The 21,728-nt window shown below is 37.8% G+C and overlaps 1 protein-coding gene across 3 annotated transcripts; it reads left to right on the plus strand.

Annotated features, from left to right (window-relative positions):
- Positions 1–20: 20 nt before the first annotated feature.
- POP1 (POP1 ribonuclease P/MRP subunit) lies at positions 21–21,136 on the plus strand. Of its 3 annotated transcripts, none has more exons than XM_026690500.2 (16): positions 21–181; positions 1,146–1,292; positions 2,302–2,373; positions 2,902–3,077; positions 4,031–4,279; positions 5,399–5,486; positions 6,111–6,298; positions 7,426–7,676; positions 7,777–7,870; positions 8,513–8,624; positions 9,116–9,232; positions 13,711–13,823; positions 15,632–15,823; positions 16,646–16,800; positions 17,631–17,963; positions 19,763–21,136. In XM_026690500.2, the coding sequence occupies exons 2-16, from the start codon at positions 1,148–1,150 to the stop codon at positions 20,391–20,393; spliced, it is 2,916 nt and encodes a 971-aa protein (XP_026546285.2). In that variant the 5' UTR covers positions 21–181; positions 1,146–1,147; the 3' UTR covers positions 20,394–21,136. The 3 variants fall into 3 exon arrangements, with proteins under 3 accessions (XP_026546285.2, XP_026546291.2, XP_087818165.1); XM_026690506.2 differs by having other exon boundaries at positions 42–177; XM_087962039.1 differs by having other exon boundaries at positions 53–181; positions 7,759–7,870.
- Positions 21,137–21,728: the final 592 nt, after the last annotated feature.

Genomic DNA, 21,728 nt, shown 5'->3' on the forward strand with positions numbered 1-21,728 from the left:
GTAGATGACGCGAAGGATTCTGGGGGATGTGGTCTTCAAGGTAAGAGGCGTTGCAGGAGCTGGTCTCGAGGGTTGCTGCCTTTGGGGGATTGGCGGAAAGAGAGAAGCGGATCCCAAGGGAGTAGCGACCCCGCCTTCTTCCTGTCCGGGCTGGAAGCCGCGTGCGATGAGGATGCGGTAGGTGAGAGGCTCTTTGCCCCCCGGATTGGCAAAAATAGGTGGGGCGGGTTGAAGGAGAGGGAAGGTTGGCTCTGCACTTGAAGAACTTGTGCGAGGAATGGAGGCTTGCTTGCTGAATGTCCGCCATCGAAAAACATTGTGTGGCTGGGAGGGCGCATCACTCTGAACTGCCCTGTGCGAGGGAGAAGTGGGTTCAGCAGTGGTCTTTGGGGCTTGCTTACGTTCATGAATGGATGCCCGGTTTCAATTATGTCATTATCCTGTGCAATAATGTTCCTTGGGGCGGGGTCCATTTTCTTCCGGGTTTATGGTTTTTTGGTAGAAAATACCTTCATTAAAATCCTGCTAGTGTTCTGTTTGGTACATAGCGAGGCTGCAGAAATTTAAATGTTAGTGAAAGGATGCTCTACGCCCCGTTTTTCAGCACTGGTTCTGGTGATTAGCAAAATCCTTCCTGTTGTGTCTTCTTTAGCATTACTATACTATGCCGGTACCAAAGCAGCAAAAGTCCAGCAGCAGCTTTTGCGCAGCATCACCGTGACAGATGCTGACATATTGCACTGCAGCTTGAGGGGAACGCATGTAAATGCAAAAGATTTTTCAGTGCACGTAACTGCAAGAGTTATCATTCACCACCGCTCATTTGTTTAAATTTTATATTTTTGGATAAACATTTCTAAATGCTTCCAGAGATGTGAAAAGGAAGCAATGTAGGCACTTTACATATATGCATAATTAATTTTATTATGTTTGCACATTCGTGTCGTGATGCCATTCAGTTTTGGGGATAGGTTGTTACTGTTAATTCTGTAATAGGTTTTTTAAAGTTGCTCTTTTAGTAAAGAATGTTGAAAATGTAAACAATGAACAGCTTTAAAACACTGCATGTGTCTTATGATTTCTATTGTGTTTTTCAAACCACTGGAGATAAAGGCTATTTTATTATGCGGCATTTTTTACTGCAGAAATGTCAAATGCAAAACAAAAAAGAAGGGGCAAGAAAATGAAGAATCAACCTGCTAGTGTGACCTGTCCTTTTGATGCTGGGTCAAGTCACAGTGAAGCATATTTTTGGAATGGAGGTGAAAGAACTCCTCAGCGGAAGAAACAAGGTATTTGTTACGTTTAGTAGCTAAATCTCTGAACAGTGTTGGACTTCTTAAAATAAATGTAAGAACTTTGTCAAGAAGTCTGTTAGTGGCCATTAGAGAATATTATCATCATTATTATTGCTTGTCATTCAACTTCACTGTCCAGCTTATAGTCTTGGAATTGCAGGTAGAATATAAAGACCGAGGCACTTAGCATTCTTTCCATTTTCAAGTTATTTTTAAAACTAAGAACAAACAGTGATTTTCCTAAATTTATATAGAGTTCCTGGGAGTTCATTGATTGATTGGTTTGATTTGATTTATACCTTTATTTTGTACAACTCAAGGTGACACATAATGCTCCTACTTCCTGTTTTCCCACAACAAGAATCCAATGAGTCCGGCTGAACTGAAAGAGAATAACTGACCCAAAATCACCCAGCCAGCTTTGAGCGTAAGGGTGGACTGGAACTTAGGTCTCCTGGTTTCTAGTGATTTGCCATTGTCTCCTTCCAGGATATTTTTGCTTGTTTGTTTCCAGTCTAATCTACAGCCTTAGAATACTTTAAGGGTCTCTCATCTAAGTACTTTGCTGCTTAGCTTTTTAGGTCAGTCAAAATTTGGAAGTGGTTTGCCACTGCTTGAAGGTTAGAGAAAGTGCCTGGTCAAGCTCACCCATCTTGCTTTGAGCCTAAGTTAGAACTAGAATCACAGTTTCCAATTTCTAGATTGGTACTTTAACCACTACTCCAAACTGGTTCTAATAGTTACTACACCATAGAGATAAGCCTAATATTTGATCAGTGCTGATAAACATAACTTGCATGTAAAGGGTATTATCACACAGATATATTCTGTACTGTAGCAACACACTGAAGTATAAATAATCTCAAATCTTTTTAGAAAATGACAGAATATATACTTTTATATACTTAATTTATCAAATAGACATTCGCCGCTAAATTTTTATGTACACTCCTTATATTTCAATCATTTTATAATATAAAACTTTCCCCTGATTTATCAACAGAGTTGCATTTTGAAACTTTACAACAAGGCTTCTATCAAAAAGTTTCCCATGAAATGCCAAAATGCATAACTGGTGAGTATCCAAGAATAGCCAGCCATCTGTGGAATGCTACGTTTAGATGCTATCAAATAGGCAAGAACAGTCCCTTAATCTGGTCTGAACTGATCTTAGACTTTGCTGTGAGTTTTGTCTCCGCTCCCCTACCGTACTTTATCTGTAGACTTTCCTTTGTGTCGAACCGTAAAATTATCCAGAGCAAATCTTGAGCTCATCTTTAGGAGGGCCACAAAAAAGAATATTGGAAGTTTTGTTTCTAGTTTTGACCAAGCAATGTAGTTTGCTAGATTCTATATTCTTCAGTAAACTGATTCTTAAATTATGTAAATAGCAATTTTTCCCCCAGAGCATAAGCAAACATTGGCATTGAATTAGCAGCTGCTTAAATCAGGCTATGTTAAATTGTAAATAACCAAAAACCAGAAATAAAGATGAAGGAATGGGTAGGTCAGATGATCTTTTTTCTTGGGAAAATCTGCTTCAGAATACAGATTACTGTCTGTTTGTCAAACTGCATTTTTAAGCAAAATATCCTTTTTTCAGTGTCTCCTTTTGTACAAGCTCGAGCTGCTGAAATTAAGGCTATGTTGAAGGCTGTTAAACAGAAGTCGTCCAATACTTTGGTGTTTCAGTCCTTGCCTAGACATATGAGGAGGCGGGCTATGAGTCATAATATTAAACGTTTGCCACGACGTCTCCGTGAACTTGCCAGAATAGAAGTGAGTTTCTTTGTCTTCCTTACCCACTTTAGCTTTCTTAATACTTTGCGTGCTAGGTAACCTATGCACACTAGCAATCTGACTAGGGAACTTTGGGAGTTGAAGTCCTCACAGCTTAAAGCTGCCAAGTGTTACAAGCACTGATCTAGATGTCCTCCACATATATGGGACTTCAGTCGCTAGCAGTCTCCAGCCAACATGGCCATGTTTAGAATTATGGAAGTTGATTTCTTGATATATAGAATCACCCTGGTTTGCAAAGTTTGTGTCTAGAAGAAAATGTGAGATTTCTTTTTTTTTTTAAATTACAGAATTCCTAACCCCAATAAAGTGTTATGACAGGCCTCTGTGGAATATTCAGATATTTCCCCCATCTCCCACCTCTTATTTTTTGCTGGTGATTCTTGAGATTTTTTCCCCCCAAGATAATCCGTTTGGATCTTTGGGTCACTATGTCTTCTTCCCGTTCCTTCCCAGATCACAATTCACAGGTTATCTGAATTTAATAGTGTGTCAACTCATAAAACATTCTTATGCCTGTTTTAGTAGTTGCCATCAAAGGGAGCGGGGGAGGAAATCTGGAAGAGCAGTTGAAAGCGAAAGTACATTCCAACTCTTATCTTTAAAAGATTGTAACTAAAATACCAGAGCTTTTGCCCTGGAATATATTTAATTGGAGAACGTGAATGAACGTGAATGAACTGTGAACGGGCTCAGTTGAGGAATCTGGTTTATGAGACACCCAGGGGGGAAGGGGGAAAATAGGGTCACAGGTGACTGTAAATTATATATGCCAGAGTTGGCTTCATACAGGGCAGTGCCAGTATGTCGCCTCTAATGAATCTTTTGAAGTTTTTTGAAGTTTGGCTCCAGAATCATGATTTAATTAGAGCGATTGCTGGAATCCTGACACAGTGTAGTGAATGATGTTATTCCTTGCTTCAACAACATAGGCAGAGAAACCTGAACATCAGAAAAAAGCACTTTCAAAAAGCAAGTGCCGTAAAGCCAGGCGCCGTCATATAAACTTGGTGGCGGAGTTCAATCGCAGGCAAAGGAAGAACATTTGGCTGGAAACACACATCTGGCATGCCAAGCGGTTTCACATGGTGAAGAAATGGGGATACTGCTTAGGAGACAAGCCCACAATGAAGAGTTATAGAGCCTGTTACCGAGCCATGACACAGCATTGCCTCCTTCAGGTACTATGAATGTATCCATTCTTAGTTAGCTAATCCATTTGCTCTGATAGAAAACTGCATTCTTTCTTTGCGATACCTGCTGGGCAAGAAAAAAACTGAAGTAGGCTGGTTTATATCTGAGAAATTCTATGGATCACTGTTTCAGATCTTCATTCATATTGGATATAGAGACTGGTGCAATGGCCTAGAGGTGGAGCTCTTACCTCACAATCAGGAGGCTGTGAGTTCGATCCTAGGTAGAGATAGCTATTTCTCTTTCTGGGCACCATGAGGATATATCTGCTGAGTATAATTCCACATTGATGATAGGAAGGGTATCCGGCCAGTAATCACTTGGCTCTATTTAGTTTAATCACCCTGCAAGGGATTATGGGGTCATTTGAAATATGATGATGATGATGATTCATATTGGACATAGAATTCTAAATACAGATAGTCCTCAATTTACGACTGGTCCCTTAGTGAACATTTAAAAGTAAAATGGACTCAAAAAAGAGGCAATTACCATTTGTATTTCAAAGTCTCCTCTCCTAACCTGCAAATCACGCGATCACATTTTGGGCACTCTGCAACCGGCCTGCATTTATGACTGCCGATTCTGTGGTCACATGACCCCAATTTATGATGTTCTTTTCCTGGAAACCAATCATTTACTTCTGGTTTCAGGCAAAAAAAAAAAAGTTTGTTTAATGACTATGGTGATTTGCTTAGCAAAAACTAACAAAAAAAAAAGTCAAGTTGGTCATATGGTGTCCCCCTTAACGATTGGCATGACATACGACTGTAATTTTGGGTTCAATTACAGTCATAATTTGAGAACTACTTGTATTAAAAAAAACCAGAATGTTTTATTTTTATAGAGCCAAAGCAACCAAATTAACATTTAGCCTTTGTACAACTTGTAAAATAGCTTGATGTTTATTTGCAGCAATTCTTCAGACTTAATAATCTCACTTGAATCTGATCAGTCCAGCTTCCTGATAAGGGCATTAAGCTGAATTTTCTTCAGATTAATCAAAAATAAATAAAGGCAGTAGACTCGAATGTTTGCAGCAGGAGACTGGAAGAATTTTATTGGGATGTCTCACCTGAAATTGAGTAGTTTTTCTTTTGTATTAGGATTTATCATACTACTGTTGTCTGGAGTTGATTGGAAAAGAGGAGACACTTGTAACAGCCCTTGCTCGAATGTGCAATGTAGACACAGGTAATGTTTCTTCAAACTATTAAAAACGTAACATAAAGGGTAGCTTCAAGAATTTAGTAGTCGTGTTTGTGTAAATATTATTCCTGAGGAAGAGCTCAGCGTATTTACTATAGCCCTTTGCATTCTGGTATTTATCCTTATTCCAAATTGTTAGTACAAACTGGCTAAGAAAATAACTATTTACTAATATAACTTGAGAAAAAGGGGAGAAACCCCTCTCAAACACTTTATTCCCATTCCACATGACTCCTTCGTCTCCTGAAAAATAATTTGAACTGAAGTGGAGTCTATAAAAAAGGGTTGGGGGAAGGGAAGAACATGTTTCCACATGTTGTATTCCTGTTCTTCCCTGGCCTTCCTTTACCCTGCATTTGAACTTTCAAGTGATAGTTTGGGGTGATCATTTGAATCTAGATAGGCCTCATTTGCAGTACTTAGAACAAGGGTCTTCAAACTTGGCAAGTTTAAGACTTGTGGACTTCAACTCCCAGAATTCCTCAGCTAACATGACTGGAGGAGGAATTCTGGGAGTTGAAGTCCACAAGTCTTAAAGCTGCCAAGTTTGAAGACCCCTGACTTAGAACATTATTTCGAAGTGTGCTTACTTGATGTCTCCTTTGTCAGGACCAACATTTGCAGCTGTTTCTTGCCTATCTGGAAAGCGTCAAGGTTCCCTTGTGTTATACCAAACTGATCGATATCCTCAGGATACGCTTGGTCCAGTTACTTTCCTTTGGAAGCCCAGACACGGATCTGGTGAGACTTCTGAAAACAGACAACTGTGGATATGGACACACCCAGCTTTTAAGCAGGTAGAAAACTCACCATGTTATTCTTGGGTGAAATATTACAAACATGTAATGCTTTGAGCTGGTTCATTTAATTCATTTGCTATTAGCCCTCCCTCTGAGTTGAAGACTGATATTTTTTTTTTCTTCAGAGGGTCATGTTAGCAACCAGTGAAGAGAATGTTACACGCATATATTGCGAAGGAAACACCTTTACTCTCTACTCTGCCCATTTGGATAGTTTCACTGGAAGCTGCCTTACACCAGGTCAGGGTATTTGCGATCCAGCCCGGTAGTAGTATAGGTAGTATAGGTAGTCTTACGTTTCACCTATTGGCTGATGCATTTCACTGCCCATCTTTGGTGAACTTGGTGTTCCTAAGCAAATCCTATTAAAAGACCTTTAGGTGGTCATTTGGATATATGACATTACAAATATCTGAACAATGCTTAATACTGGTCATGATAAACATTTTTTGGAGGTCACACAAAAAAGTTCATTGTCTCAAAAATATGAAGAGACATTGTATAACATTTGTCTGTTTTACCTCCTCCCCTTGATTCCATGTCTTAAAAGGACAGATTAATTCTGAAATTACTAGATACCTGATAAGGAAGTAAGGAGAACTGAAAAAGTAGTGTTCTTTGAGCCTGAGGCATGTGATAGAATCAAGTTATCCATGTATAATGATGGATAGTAGATAATTGCATACCAAAATACATGTTCCTCTTTTGAAGATAAATATGAAGAGTAAGGCAAGAAAAACCTGGCATCAGCTGAGAAAAAATCATGGATGCAGAGCAAATATTATCCTACTGAACTATAGTCTCTTCTGAAATAATCAGGCAGAAAAACAAATGCAGTGCCATTTTCTCTTCTGGTGTAATGTTGCTGCAGGTTTTTAAAAGTTTTTTAAAAGGTGTTTTATTGTCAAGTATCAACTAATGCCTTTTGGAAACATGGATTAGTTTGGGGCAGGACTGGTAAGCTAAATAAGAATTCTGAGAATGAAGTCCTTATGTACCGTAGGCCTTTCACTTTCAACCATTCCGTTTCTTCCAGTTCATAGAATACTACTGTTCTCCTGGCAAAGGTACATTAAAGATGGTTCTCAGATTTATAAGTCCTTTTTTTTCCTGCTTCTCTGTAGGGCATCCTTGCTGAATTAAAATCGGTCTTCCAGTGTTCTGAGCCTGTGGAAACCTGTAAGCCTGAACCTGTGGTTACTTTTTCACAAGAGGAAGATAAAATGAACATTCCTGAACATGTTGGCCACAAACGAAAAAGGAAAGATAAAGGAGGAGAAACAGTGGTCCCAGTGAAAAAGATTATTGGTGATGGAACCAGAGATCCAAACCAACCGTATTGCTGGTCATCGCAAACTACTGGAATTACTATAAGGTAGATGTAGATTATGGCTAACTTTTTTTTTCACTGTTTAAAAAATTTAAGCTATTTTAAGCTGCCTTAACAGTTTACATAGATTTCTTACCTCTTCCAGTGATTTGACAATGGAGATTCTCCGATACCGTTTGATAGGTCCCCTCTCACATTGTGTCCTTACAGAGGCACTCAAAGTTGCATTTGTTCACACAGTAAGTAAATCAGTAATTTCAGTAGTTTTTTCTTTTATGTTCAATAATGTTCAATGCAGTTATGATAGTCAAATGCTAAAATTCAGAATTTTATATCCCTAATTATAATTTTTGTGTTACAGAAGCACATACCTTCCCAAATTGTCTCAAGAGCTCTATGTTATTTCAGATAACATAGTCATGCTTCTGGCTTTGGAAGGAATAGAGGATAATACATCGTATAACATGTTGAATTCTAGACCACTGTTTTTCAAACTTCACAGCTTGAAAATGACTTCAACTTCTAAGATTCCCTAGCCAGAGGAATTGCTAGCTGGGGAATTCTGGGAGTTTAAGTCTACACACCCTCAAACTGCCAGGATTAAGAAATAATGCTCTGGAGTTTCTATTTAAAATCTTTGTTTCAGATTCAAAGGACTTTTTTCAGTATCACATAATTTTTTTATAACTTGGGAAATGAATATTTATTGCTTTCCTTTATCATGTGCATGGACGCCCATGGATTTTGTAATGTGATATGGCCAGACCAGTACTTTTGCTCATATACCTTCCTATCTCTTTGTATTAGAGAGATGAACTAACTTTATTGGCTGCTTATATTTTCTTTATTATTCCTCTGATCATTATTCTTCTGATCACTAGGACTTGGATCCTACAGATTCTGAAATCAACAGTTGGTGGGTAGAAAATTGCAAAAATCCTGATTGGGTATCTCTCCATCATTGTCAAGAGTCCATCTTCGAAACAATGCAAGGTAAAGTTTAATAGTATTCCTTATGCTTTCTTTCTGTAGGTGAAGCCATTAGTAATTCCTAATATTATTAAGACAGCTCCATGTGGAGTGCATTATAGCAGTCTACACGAGAGGGCTAAAGCACATATGACAAGGAGCAAGATTTCATGATTGAGAAAAACCTGAAGTCTAAAGCTCTGCAAAGACCATCCTAGCTACCTCTGCGATTTAAGGCAGGAACTGAATTCAGAGGGATTCCTAGATTATGAGCTGGTTTCTCAAATCAAAAGCCTTCGACACTGAGAATTGAGCCTCTCTTTTGAAATCATTGAACTGCAGAATAAACCAATTGGGGATTACTGTTCTGGGTTTAATTTTGGAAAAAAGTCTTCAATCTCACAACACGGAAAAAGTTACTTACCTGTTCTTCATCTTTTGCTAGGTACAATCTATGTAATGCAAAGTTGACAAAAGTTTATTTTCAAAGTTTCACCTGTTTTGTATATTTTAAGGCTTAGCTTCCTCAGACATTCCATCAGGTACTGTACTGGGTTTGACTGTTGGGGATCCTCGAGTGAATTTACCAAAAAAGAGATCAAAAGCCATGCCAAATCCAGCAAAATACCAAGGTAATGTACCATGTCCATAATGTAACAAAACCAAACCTATATTATATCAGATTAAGTTTATGTGTTTTTAAAAATTGCCATGGGACATCTTAAGACTTAAGATTCAACTACATTTATCCAGGCCAATATGCATTATGTAGCAAATAGAATCACGAGGAAGGGGCGTGGCACCAAACTGGTCTTGTGCTCACTGGAAGCCTCTGTTAAATAATACAGATGATCCAGGTTCGAATCCTGGCGAGGCCAACAGGTGCCATCACCCAAGATGATAACTTTGTTTCTATCTGTTTAAATTATTTCAGAAATAGATATTTTAAGAGAAGTCTTAAGTGTTCCTGGCAGACACTGCTTGCTTCACAGAAATTTTTTCTTTTTATAATTGGAGTAATAATCATAGGCTGATAATTGCAAGTTGCATCTTGGAGTTGGATTCTTAAGATTTTGATTTCACTTTTATCCATTTATTTGCTCGCAGTAGCTCACGTTTTTTTTAGCAGCGCAATTGTAGCAATCTGTTTACCTTTCTGCGTTTTGCCATCTGTCTTCCTAAAGGTATCTCTATATTACTCGATATAGCTAATCGATAATCAAACCCAATAATACAGTGCAATTTGCAGTGCAATCATAAAGATTGAAGGAACCATTAAGGCTACCATGTCCAGCCCTCTGCTCAGTGCAGGAATAGCTGAGGATCCCAACTCGATGGCACTCTAGGTTGTGTTAAAAGTCATGCAATCTACCTTTCCAGCAGTGCTTTACACCAGCATGCTGGCTGGGGAATTCTGGGAGTTGAATTGTACATGTCTTAAAATTGCAAGCTTGAGAAATGTTGGTTTACAATGTGAAACTGCTCTTAATAGTTCAGAAGTTTTTCCCCCCCTACCATTCTACTGGAATCAGTTCTCTTGCATCTTGGATTGCAAACTTTTTAGACTCGGAACCTTGGAATTGTTCTCCTATCCAGCTAGAACGGCAGAACATGTTCACCTGTTTTTAGGGGTTTTCAGGTTTTTAAGTACGAAAAAGGAGTGGAACCCTCTGGAAGGCAAACAACTACCATTTTTACTCTTAAAAAGTTCTCCCAAATTAAACTATCAAAACGGTCAAATTCTAACGGTGCATTTTGAGTCTGGTTGGAGGGAAGTTTGAAGGTATAAATTAGAGTAGCTTGGTTGCCCATTTATTGTTCAAGACAAAAACACCAGGGAAATCTTACCTTTTGCTGCCTCATATTAGCTGTGTGATTTGAGACCTCATCAGCAAGACTGCAGCAGGCCCTGGGTTATCCAACTTGGTTGATCTTAAACTATTATTCCATTTTCTTTCCTGTAAAATGATAGACAACAGACCTTGGCATCTTCATTATACTATTTCAGGCATAAAAAATGCTAGAAGAGCCTTCAGTTTTCTCATTCCCAGTTCCTTCAACCTTTTATTTAGAGCATTTAATTTCTAGTCTCCAAATCATCTGAATTACCATTCTTTGAATCTATTCCAGTTTGTCTGAATCTTTTTTAAAATGTGGTACCCAGAACTGGACACTGTACTTGAGGTGGGTTCAAACCAATGCTGAATAAATTATGAATCTCACTCAAGAATTGCAAATTATACTTCTATTACTGCGGCCTAAATTTGAATTTGCTCTTTTTGCAATTTATTTTGTTATGCAATCATAATTCATTAACCACTGTTCCAAATTCTTTTTCTCAAGTGACATTATCAAGCCAAGTATCCTCAGTTCTAAACGTGTGCTTTGATTTCTCTTTCCTAATTAAAGTCTTGATGTTTGGCTCTGTCATCCATTACAGATAGTTCGCAAGTTACGACCGTAATGGGGCTTGCCCATTACTGTTGTAACCATCATTTTATGAGTGTTCTTGTGATATTCATTAAACGAACCCATGGTTTGTTTGGTATGGTTTTGCCAAAACCTGAAAGTGACAGTTTCTGGCAAAACTGTTGTAAAACATGGCCGCATGACCATGGGACACTGTAAACAACTTTAAATGTGGCTGTGTTGTCACATTTCTGAAGTGTGGTCAAATGACCATGGGTAAGACTCCAGCCATCAGAAATTCGGATCGAAGTCTCAAAACCCCCTTTTCAGGTAGGTCGTAACTTCGTAATGAATGACCGTGTCAGGATTCCAGCAATCACTCTAATTAAATCATGATTCTGAAGCCAAACTTCAAAAAACTTCAAAGGATTCATTAGAGGCGACATACTGGCACTGCCCTGTATGAAGCCATCTCTGGAATACGTAATTTACAGTCCCCTGAGACCCTGTTTCCCCCCTCCTGTCTCATAAACCAGATTCTCCAATTGAGCACATTCACAGGCTGGGTGTCAACAATCACGTTCTCCAATTAAAATATATTCGCAGGCAAAAGCTCTGGTATTTTAGTTACAATCTTTTAAAGATAAGATTTGGAATGTATTTTCGCTTTCAACTGCTTTCCAGATTTCCTTCCTCCCCACCCCCTTTTCTTTTAATGTCAACTACTAAAACAGGCATAGGAATGTTTTATGAATTGACAGACTGGTTGTAAGTCAAGGGTTTCCTGTATTTCAGTCTGTTTCTCCAAATCAGCAAGATTATTTTAAATTTTACATGTTCCTTCTGGAATACTAGGTATCCCACTTTATTTTGTCACCTCTAATTCTGGTAAGCGTTTTGTCCATCTCCCTCTCCAAAATCATGAATAAAAATACACGAACTTGACTCAGGGCCGCATTACACTGATCCTGATTTTTGACTCTTCTGTGTATTAAGAATTGTCATACATCCAAGCCCATATCTGACTAGTTTGCTCATCCTAATTTTGTGCAGTATCCTGTCAATGATTTGCTGAAATTAAGGTATTACAGCATCCCCGCAGTTTACTGAATCATTTACCTAAACCAAAAATGAAACAAATGCAACAAGATCTATTTTTGATGATTCATGCAGATTTTTAATTAAAAATTATGTGCTGATCGATTCCTTTATTATCTTAGAATTTTCTGAGATATACTGTCAGACTGATTGGTTTGTGGCTTTTCAGATGTTTTCTGTTTTTTTAAGATAAGGGACAACATTTGCTTTCCTTCACTCATCTGGCATTTCACTCACTCTCCATCTTTTTGCACAGAAGCTTTCATAGCTCCTTCATCTGGTATTCTTCAACTGGAAAAAGCAAGGATGAACACTTGATTTTTCTATAGCAAACTTCTCTATTGCTTCCAGCAGCACTGGCCAGATGCAGCATGCATTATGAAACCTTACTTTCTAACTTTCAATACTACCCAATAAAGTGTGTTTTATCCATTTGTTTAAAGTCTGACCGTGATTGATCTAGAACCTACACCTGGTCTAATTGCTCTAAATGCACTGGGGTCTGTTGCATATTTAATGTCAGAAAATCTGTATCTTGGTATGAGACAATTATGGATGCATCAGTTTTTTGCAAGAGTGGTGTGACTCAGCCTGGCTGCATTTAAAAATTTAACCTATATTCTGTTTTGGGAGAATGTATAGCTATTATAACTAGACAACCATTCAGTCTGTGATTTATGATAGAAGAACAAAGGCAAGAAAAAAAGTCTTAAATGCACATATTTCTCTAATGCAATGGTTCTTAACCTGAGATAAATTGTCCCCAAGAAGATAATCTGGGCATATCCTTGGATAATTGCTTGTTTGTGAGTTGAGGATCCATTCTGGAGTCTGTTTTATGGGTTGGTGAGACAATATGTTTATTCTACACTGGAAAAAGAGGTAAATGAAAACCATGGTGGTACAGTGGTTAAAGTGCAGTATGGCAGGCAAAGTCTGCCCACAACGTGGAGTTCAATCCTGATGGGGCTCAAGGTTGACTCAGCCTTCCATCCTTCTGAGTTTGGTAAAATGACCCAGATTGTTGAGGGCAATATGCAAATAACGCTTCTACCTTGTAAGTCACCCAAGGAGGGCTGTAAAACACCATGGGGTGTTTTTATATAAGCCTAAATGCTATTGCTAAATGGGCCAAGCAGCTTTAGAACCATTGTTCTAATCTAAAGAATGCAGACAAGATTGGATTTTGCACACAACTTTTGAGTATCTATAAATCACAGTTGAAGGGTTTAAAAATTCTCTTAATGACAGAGTATTCAATTTGACTATGCAATTAGGAAAAATGTATGTAGCCTTCATATCTTAAATGTTAAAGCTAAAATTAAAGTCACAATTTCCCATTTTATACCTGCAATTAAAAGTGTTGTGCAGAATATATTCTAACTTTACACTGCACGGTAATTAAGATGTCAGTGCTACAGAATCCTGTAAAGCTTTTGTGGAATTAATGAGGAATCATTAATGAAGAATCTAGTTAGAAATATATATATATATATATTAGAATTATTTCTCCCAGCTACCAATTTGAATACTTTTCTACTTGTACAATATAATGGTAGTCTTTCCACGATGACAAGATTTTCTTTTTTATCTTTTATTTTAGAAGATAAAGTTAAACAACTGATATTAGAAGGTGTATCTGAAGAATGTGCTCAGAGCTTTCTTTGGGACTCCAATATCCGTAACAGCGTCACAGACCATAAAATGTCAGAACAGGTAGTTTTCACTATATTAACAAACTCCATTCCTAAATCTCTTTGCAAAAAATTATAAGCTGAAATTTTTCCTAGACCGTTTGCATTTATGTCCAGGGGTGTTGCTATAAGAATCTTGCCTGGTCCACAAGCTTTCCTTGGGTGAATGAACCTGTGTTTTTGTAGCTCCTGAAATCCTATCTAAGCCTATTTTTAGGTGGGAAATATATCAGAGTTGTTAACAATGCCATTCATGTGTGACATGGTTCGGTTCAATCTGCATGTTATCCCACTTTCTGTGGGTCTTTTGTATCTTCCACAACATTAAATACTGATTGAGACCTGCAATGTCTAGTAATATGCTTTTAAATCAAAAGTTTCTGTTGTATTTTACATGTTGCGAAGGGTATTGACTAAGTTAGAGGATGATGTCCTTTCAAGAATTATGCTGCTCCTCTAATCAGTTGGTTAACCTCCATCAACAAGAATTATTTCTGCTCATTTAAACAAAAAGAAATTGCATTCCTTCTGCCTTGCCTCTGCGGACACAAATAATATATATATAGGACATCTAGGCAGCACAGATAACCAGACCCCTACCTAGAGAACACCTCATGTTCTCTATGTTTGTGTTAGCATGAAAATTGCATACTACAAAGGACAGTTACGTTCACTGGAGGACTGCCATGGATGGCAACTACATTCCAACCATGTATTTGCAGTGTTTTGTTCCCTTTCTCATCTATATTATGCAGTCCTCTTACAGATAGTCCTTAACTTATGACCACAATTGAGCCCAACATTTCTATTGTTAAGTGACACATTTGTTGAGTGATTCCTCCCCCTCTCCCATTTTAGGACCTTTCTTGACACCATTGTTAAGTGAATCACTGCAGTTCAGAGGTGGGTATTCAGCAGGTTCTGACCAGTTCTGGAGAACCGGTAGCAGAAATTTTGAGTAGTTCGGAGAACCAGCAAATACCACCTCTGACTGGAGATGTTACAGTATCCTTCTCCTTGCCACGGCCACCAAGCCAAGCCCACAGAACCAGTAGCAAAAAAAAATTGAGTCCCACCACTGCTGAAGTTGTTAAGTTAGTAACATGCTTGTTAATTGAATCTGATTTCCCCGTTGACTTTGCTTGTCAGAAGGTCGCCAAGGGTGATCACATGACCCCAGGACACTGCAACCGTCATAAATAGTCAGTTACCAAGCATTTGAATTTTGATGATGTGATCATGGGTTGCTGCAAACGATCACAAGTCACTCTTTTCGATGTCGTTGTAACCTTAAGCAGTCACTAAATGAAAGATTGTAAGTCGAGGACTATCTGTACTAACCACACTGTGCAATTCTGGGAGTTGCCGTTCTCACCATATCACAAGAAGTTGGGGAAGGCTGCTCCAGCCAAACCAGCCTAAAATCATTTGTGAGTGCCCTGTTTTTAGCCACATGCAAATGTTATAATAAAACCTGCTGTATGTTTTACTTTCATATCATGTAGCTGCTAATCAGTATTGGTTCCCAGAAAACACAGCTCTGCTTTATTTTTGTGCCCCAACTTCTGAAATTGGCTTTGCTTTAACTTCAGCATCTCATAGGGGATTTCTGTGATATTCAGTATCTCTTAAGAAATTGCATGGAGGCCAGAGGCAAACAAAGATTTGTGTGTTCATCTGCCACTTCAGCGGCCTGGTTCCTGCGGCCTGGTAGTGGTCCGGGGGGTTGAGAACCCCTGATATACAGCTCACCATAACAAGCTCTGACTTATTTTTGAAATATATTTTAATCCAAACTTCACAGCACTTTGTCCTCATTTTTCCTCCCAGGATTTGAATCATCTGAGAAGTAAACTCTTGGTACCAGGATCACATCTTGATTTGGGCCTGCGAGAATCCAAGATTCCTATACTTTTGATTCAACAGCCTGGAAAATTGCTTGGAGACGATCGATTGGGATGGGGAAGTGGCTGGGATATTTATCTGCCCAAAGGTTGGGGCATGGCCTTCTGGCTGCCTTTTGTAAGTGAGGTTTCAAATGAAATAAGGAGAAATTAACATATATATAACCTCAGGATGCTTGGTGCTCCAAAAAGAGTTTGCCTTATATGTTCTGTTGAAAGTTCATATATACTTTTCTATATGACTGTAACTTCTTTTCCAATTTTGTTGTGAAAACAAAAGGAAGTACAGTCTAACATGCATGCATGCATGCATGCATGTATTTATTTCCTTGAATCAGGTTGTGTTCCTTTTTCCACAGGAAAAAATAGAGTAACTTTTAAGTTACATATGTCTTGTAAAAATTCTTTACATTCAAATTCTATTTTCTCATAAAATTGTAAGTGAATTAAAATGTTTTTTTAATAATATACAGCATACACACAATACAAATATTTATTGGCAAGCTATTTCTCTGGACATCCATATTTGCAAATATGTTAGTAAATAACAATTGTGATTTTCCCCATAAGATATAAAAAAAACTTCTGTATTTCTTTATCTCACCCATGTTTGCATAGAGATATTATAGTACAGGTTCATGGAGAAAATCTAAAAGTACAAAAATGCAAACCCAAAATAGCAACAGATATAAATGTACAATAACTGTTTTTAATTTATATGCAGTATTTTAAATGTAAATAATTGTACTCAAGAATGTAAGTAAACTGAACATGTGAAAAAAGAAAATAGTTTTGCCCCACATCTTTTAACCTTTACATGGAACATACTGTAGGTAAGAAAACCAAAAGTGAAGGCATTTTGTTGAGTCCATATAAACGGAATGAGAATATTTTTTTATCTTACCAGCATCTAAGACCATGTCATTGCTTTGCCTTGTAGATATATCAAGGTGCAAGAGTCGGTGGCTTACAAGAAGCTTTGAAGCACTCCCTGTATAAGGGGATACCCCATGTTCCTCATGATTATCCAGACTGTCCTGCTGGTAGCCAGGTTGCAAAAGAACTAGAGGAGAATTTCCTGGAGAAGTTTAAAAGGTAAACATTTCACTGAGGTGTTGCGATCAACAAATCTGGTCCTGTAACATGCAGTAGCATTTTATAATTCTGTGTGCACTACTGGAAAGATGGTGATGATGATGTTTATACTTTTTCCCCCTTCCAAATAAAAATCCTGAAGCGGGTAAAGATAAAATAAATGTAGACAGACATATTATGGAATGGTATTGTGATTACGTTTATTTGGAAATTACTCTCTAAAATGTGCTCATTTGCAATAAGTAGCTGCTATTCAATTTCTTCCTAGTTTGTGAGTGCATGGAAGCCCACACTTGAAGCTACTTGGGGATTTTTAGAAGTAGTCTGTTGGGTATCATATGATGCGGACATAATTCCTTTGTATTTGCAGAATTTATTTGAGTGTGCAAAGTAGCCACATAGAGCCTACCTCTCTGTTTTTATGATGGAGCCACTGACATTAGTGTGCCAGGTCATCTAGATTCAGCAGCTGTTGGGATCGGAGATCATTTAGAGTGAGCCATAGTAGTAAGCAGGGAATTTATTCTGGCATACTTAGAAGTATCTTAACGTGAAAGCCAGATCAGTGATGATAAAATGAAGTCTCACTGTTCATCACAGAACTAAAATACGATGAAAAACTTCTGGTGTTAATAAAGCTTCTGATTTTATCAGGTATCTGTATGGACATGAAAAATTAATTTTTATGATCTGTTGTACCTACAAACATGTATTTTGCAGCTCAATATGTAACTGAAGAAGCAAACAAATTTAAAAATATGATTTTGTAGGAATAGATAATTCCATAAGCTTTGCTGCTAATTAGAAAGTTGTTGTTGTTTTTATCATAGGCGACCTCCTGCAAAAAGAGCCAATTATATTAAACATGGGACCTTGGCTCCATTCCTCTGTCCATGGGATAAACTCACACAGGATTGGGAGACCAGATACAAAGTCCATAGGAAGTCCACACAGATATCAGCTTTGGACAGGGAAGATTGTGTGTCTGAAGAACATGTCCTTGGTGGTCCCAGCTCTACAACAAGTATGGTAGATGCTCCAACAAGCAAAGCAGACCAAATAGATACATGCTGTCAAATTATGGAGATGGAAAATGAGGAAAAGGCAATGGATCCATGCAAAACAGATGAGGTCATTTCAGGTCAGGTCTTCTGCATTCTCAGGTATGTAAAACAAATGTGTGCCTTGTCAATCACCCTTGGGTAATTAACTTATATGCAGTGAGAATCCCTAAAATGCATTTGTCTTGAAAGAAAAACTAGATATAGAGCAAATTATCGTCTTCAGGATACAAAATTTTCACTTTAGCCAAGGTAGATCTTTCTGCTTACTGACTTTTCTTCCATTGCCCGCAGTCACAGGAACTAATAACATGGTCAGTGCAGTACAATTGTTGATTTTCTGCGTCGCCCTGCCATTCCTTATGCACGTAAAGAAATACTTTAGGATGGATTGTCAGTAGTAAGAACTACATACTCTTTGCTACTCCTTAGATATTGTAAATGTTGAGCATGCCAAACTTGCACCCATCCATTTTACTAAATTCAAACACATAGTGAACTTCATTTGTGCACAGAGCATATATTATTTTGTTATTTACCATGCATGTTAGTATAGTACAGAGGAAAACAACATGCAGGTCACACAGAGCCCTTGCCTTCCCACATTTGCCATCTCCAAGGCCCTTAGGGTGGTGCAGCTGGAGATTGATGGAGGAAGGCCCCAGCGTCACAAACATTGATCCAGAAATTAATGATATTTTTGCCCAGCATATTGTGTGAACCCAGATTATATGTTGATCTGTTAATAATAATTAGTAATAATAACCCTGCAATAATGCCTTTAACACCATCAAACCAGAACATCTGCCTATCCTAGGTCCTTGGGAAGGACATGATAGGTGGATAATAATGCCAAATCCAGTCTAAATATCTGGTTGACTGTACAACCAATCATAATAATACAGTAGTAGTTATATTTTACATCTCCTTCAAGAGTTCAAGATGGTGTACATAGCATTCTTTCCTCATTTTCCACACAACAACCATCTTATAAGGTAATTGGACTAAGAGTAATTGGCCCAAAATCTTCTAGTGAGCTTCTGTGCCTGAGGGTGAAAGCGTTCTCCCTGGTCCTGGTGCCAGAAAATCAAATTAATTCATAAGTCTTCATTTAGTTAACAATAGTCTCAGTAGTGAAACAAAATCAATGAAATATTTTAAGCTTTGAACAAATTCTGTTCCATGAAGTCAAAGTAAATATAGTCCACACATTTGCAAACTTAAAAGGTTCGGAAGTAATGTTGTAGCAATCTTTTATTAATAGCAGTAACAACAGCACTTAGACTCATATACTGCTCCATAGTGCTTTACCCCACAGCACCCTCTGAGCAGTTTACAATGTCAACATGTTGCACCCAACAATCTGGGTGTGCATTTTACCGACCTCGGAAGTATGGAAGGCTGAGTCAACTTTGAACAGAATCAAACTCCTGCAGTATTGCATTCTAACCACTGCACCACAGCTCTTATGACTATCTCATACAATGAATTAAATTGAGTACTCATCCTTTTATTTTACTTATTATTTTATAGCCAAATTGGCATCAGTCAATCAAAAGAAAGAAGTGTTGATGAACTATAGAGCACCTAGATTTTCCAGAAAAAGAAAAACACAGCATTTTATTACATTTAAATGCAGCTTATGTGCCACTCAATCTCCCACAAGGTTTTAAATAATTTAATATAATTGGGTATAAATGCTATACATGAAAGTACATGTATTTGTCTACGAAGGACAAAAATACAATGAAACAAGAAGGTGGAAATGTGGAATAAATTATTTTAGAAAAACATGACTGAGTAGCTGGTTAGAGTCTGAACTGGGAGAATTCTATATTCTCCAAAATTCTTAATATTTTACTTTTTTCATTAACTAGAAAAATATTGTATCCTCTCAACAGGACCAGAAAATTATTAAGGCAAATATCATTTTGGTGTCGTCCTACATCTGGCAAAAGGCGGTACCGACAGCATCATGCTTCCAAAATGAATGAGAAAAAACTAGCTGAAGATACCGTAATGTCTATTAATCAACATTATCCCAGGGCCCTAGTATGGGTGAGCTTGTCCCTACTCAGAAAAGGAAATCCTGAATTACACACAATGATTTGCATTCCAGAAAAGGATGACTTGCTTCAGCTCAACAATGACCAGCATTTTTGTGGCCCTCAGGAACCTAAGCACAAGGACCAATTTAAAAACAAGCTGTGGAAACGGAAGGGAAGAACAAAGAAAGCGAAGAATGGGAAGGTAATAGAAAAGGGTGCCTTGAAACAGGAAGACCTAGTTTTAGGGTTATGGCCTCGCCCTCTACCAGATGTTGTATCTCACTGTTCCAGAGTTCTCTTAGGGTTTGTCACTCAAGGGGACTTTTCATTAGCCTCTGGCTGTGGTGCAGCTCTTGGCTTTGTAAGTCTGACAGGTTTGCTGCAAATGTTGATTGATCAGCCGGCAGACAAGAAGGGGCTTGTACTGTTGAGAAATCCAGCTTCGTTACAGTACAGATTTGCTAGGCTTAGTGTTGAAGTTTAATTTGCCTTGAACTTCAATATAACATTTAAGGGTACTAGAGACAATGTGCAGTAAACACACAGAGTTTCCCTCATTTAGAATCGAGCCTTCCAAAAACGAATGCCACCTTTGTTTATATGTAACACAAAACAGGCTTTAAAAACCTGTGTCCAGGGTTGATTCAAGTACCCATTTCCATTATTCAGGGGGAATATAAATTTTCTGAAAATGTATACATGCGTTTGAAAGTTGCTTTAAAAGCAACTGGCATTCACTCTGTTTAAACAAGGGGTTCCTCCCCATTGCCTGAAATTGCTAGCTTTGACACTTTAGATAATATCCTTTTGAATATATTGCTAGAGCTGGCAGAGGATTATGGACTCCATGTAAGAGAGTTCTACCCGAAAATAGCACGATGGTGTAATATTACTTTCCATGCTTTGAATCTGACACGACATTGAATGAAACCAAAATTAATAAAGCTATGGACTGCTAACTGCATGAAGGATTGGGCTACCCATTTTAGCCTTGGCTGTTCTGAGCAAATTATACTTATGTAGTTATCGTATACTTTGGAGAAGTCTTCACGTTTGAGAGAAGGTAATTTGGCTTATCTCTCAAACTTGTGCCGTTTTTTCATGATTGGAAGGTGGAATTGCATTACTTTGTCTCAAAGGCGTACTGTTGTGATGGTAATGAGAAGTTCCATTTACCACTCAGCATATTAGAATGTTTTAAAGGCAATAAACATTCTTAAAACAGAAGATTAGTGTTTGTGCTTGTGTCTATGTGAGTTGAATTTGAATTCTCATGTGAAGATAAATTGTGAAGTTTTCTTCTTCCCTCCCAGGATGGCTCTGTTACTTGGTACAGAAACAGTTGAATTCCTTATGTGATTTCAGATTGTTGAATTCAGATCTTAAATAATATTTGAGTTTTTGTTTAAGATGTAGTAGAAGTACTAATAACATGCACTTGTGTCTGAAGATTTGAATCAAACGATAATGGAAGTAGTGGCATTGTCACTTTTTAACTGCCAAAAAGAATGAAAGGAACCCTTCTATGATATTGGGAATTTAAGTCTTACTTGAATCATAAGCTTTATTTTATATTAAGATGGATAACAACACATATGCATGGACTCTTGGTTTTAAATATTTACATTCATTTTGATGGATTTAACTTTTTTCCCCTTGATCTTCCTTTGATGAAAGAGCCACTTTTTCAAACAACGTTCAGCTATTTTTTAGTATAATTCTGTAAGGACATGTATTTTTCATTGACAACACAAATGTATGTTAAGACAGTACATGAAACAGATGTATCTTGTTCTCTATTTTAAGATTCTGTTCAATT

The sequence above is a fragment of the Notechis scutatus genome, chromosome 3, assembly GCF_049901735.1.
Source record: "Notechis scutatus isolate UNSWTSFEM ecotype Mainland chromosome 3, rNotScu1.2, whole genome shotgun sequence".
NCBI lineage: Eukaryota > Metazoa > Chordata > Lepidosauria > Squamata > Elapidae > Notechis > Notechis scutatus.

Excerpts from the sequence above, each read along its gene's own strand:
- POP1 (XM_087962039.1), top strand. The coding sequence starts at position 1,148 with ATGTCAAATGCAAAACAAAAAAGAAGGGGCAAGAAAATGAAGAATCAA. Across the intron at positions 7,871-8,512 it reads AAGTTGCATTTGTTCACACA|GACTTGGATCCTACAGATTC; the intron begins GTAAGTAAATCA and ends TCTGATCACTAG. Across the intron at positions 8,625-9,115 it reads CATCTTCGAAACAATGCAAG|GCTTAGCTTCCTCAGACATT; the intron begins GTAAAGTTTAAT and ends GTATATTTTAAG.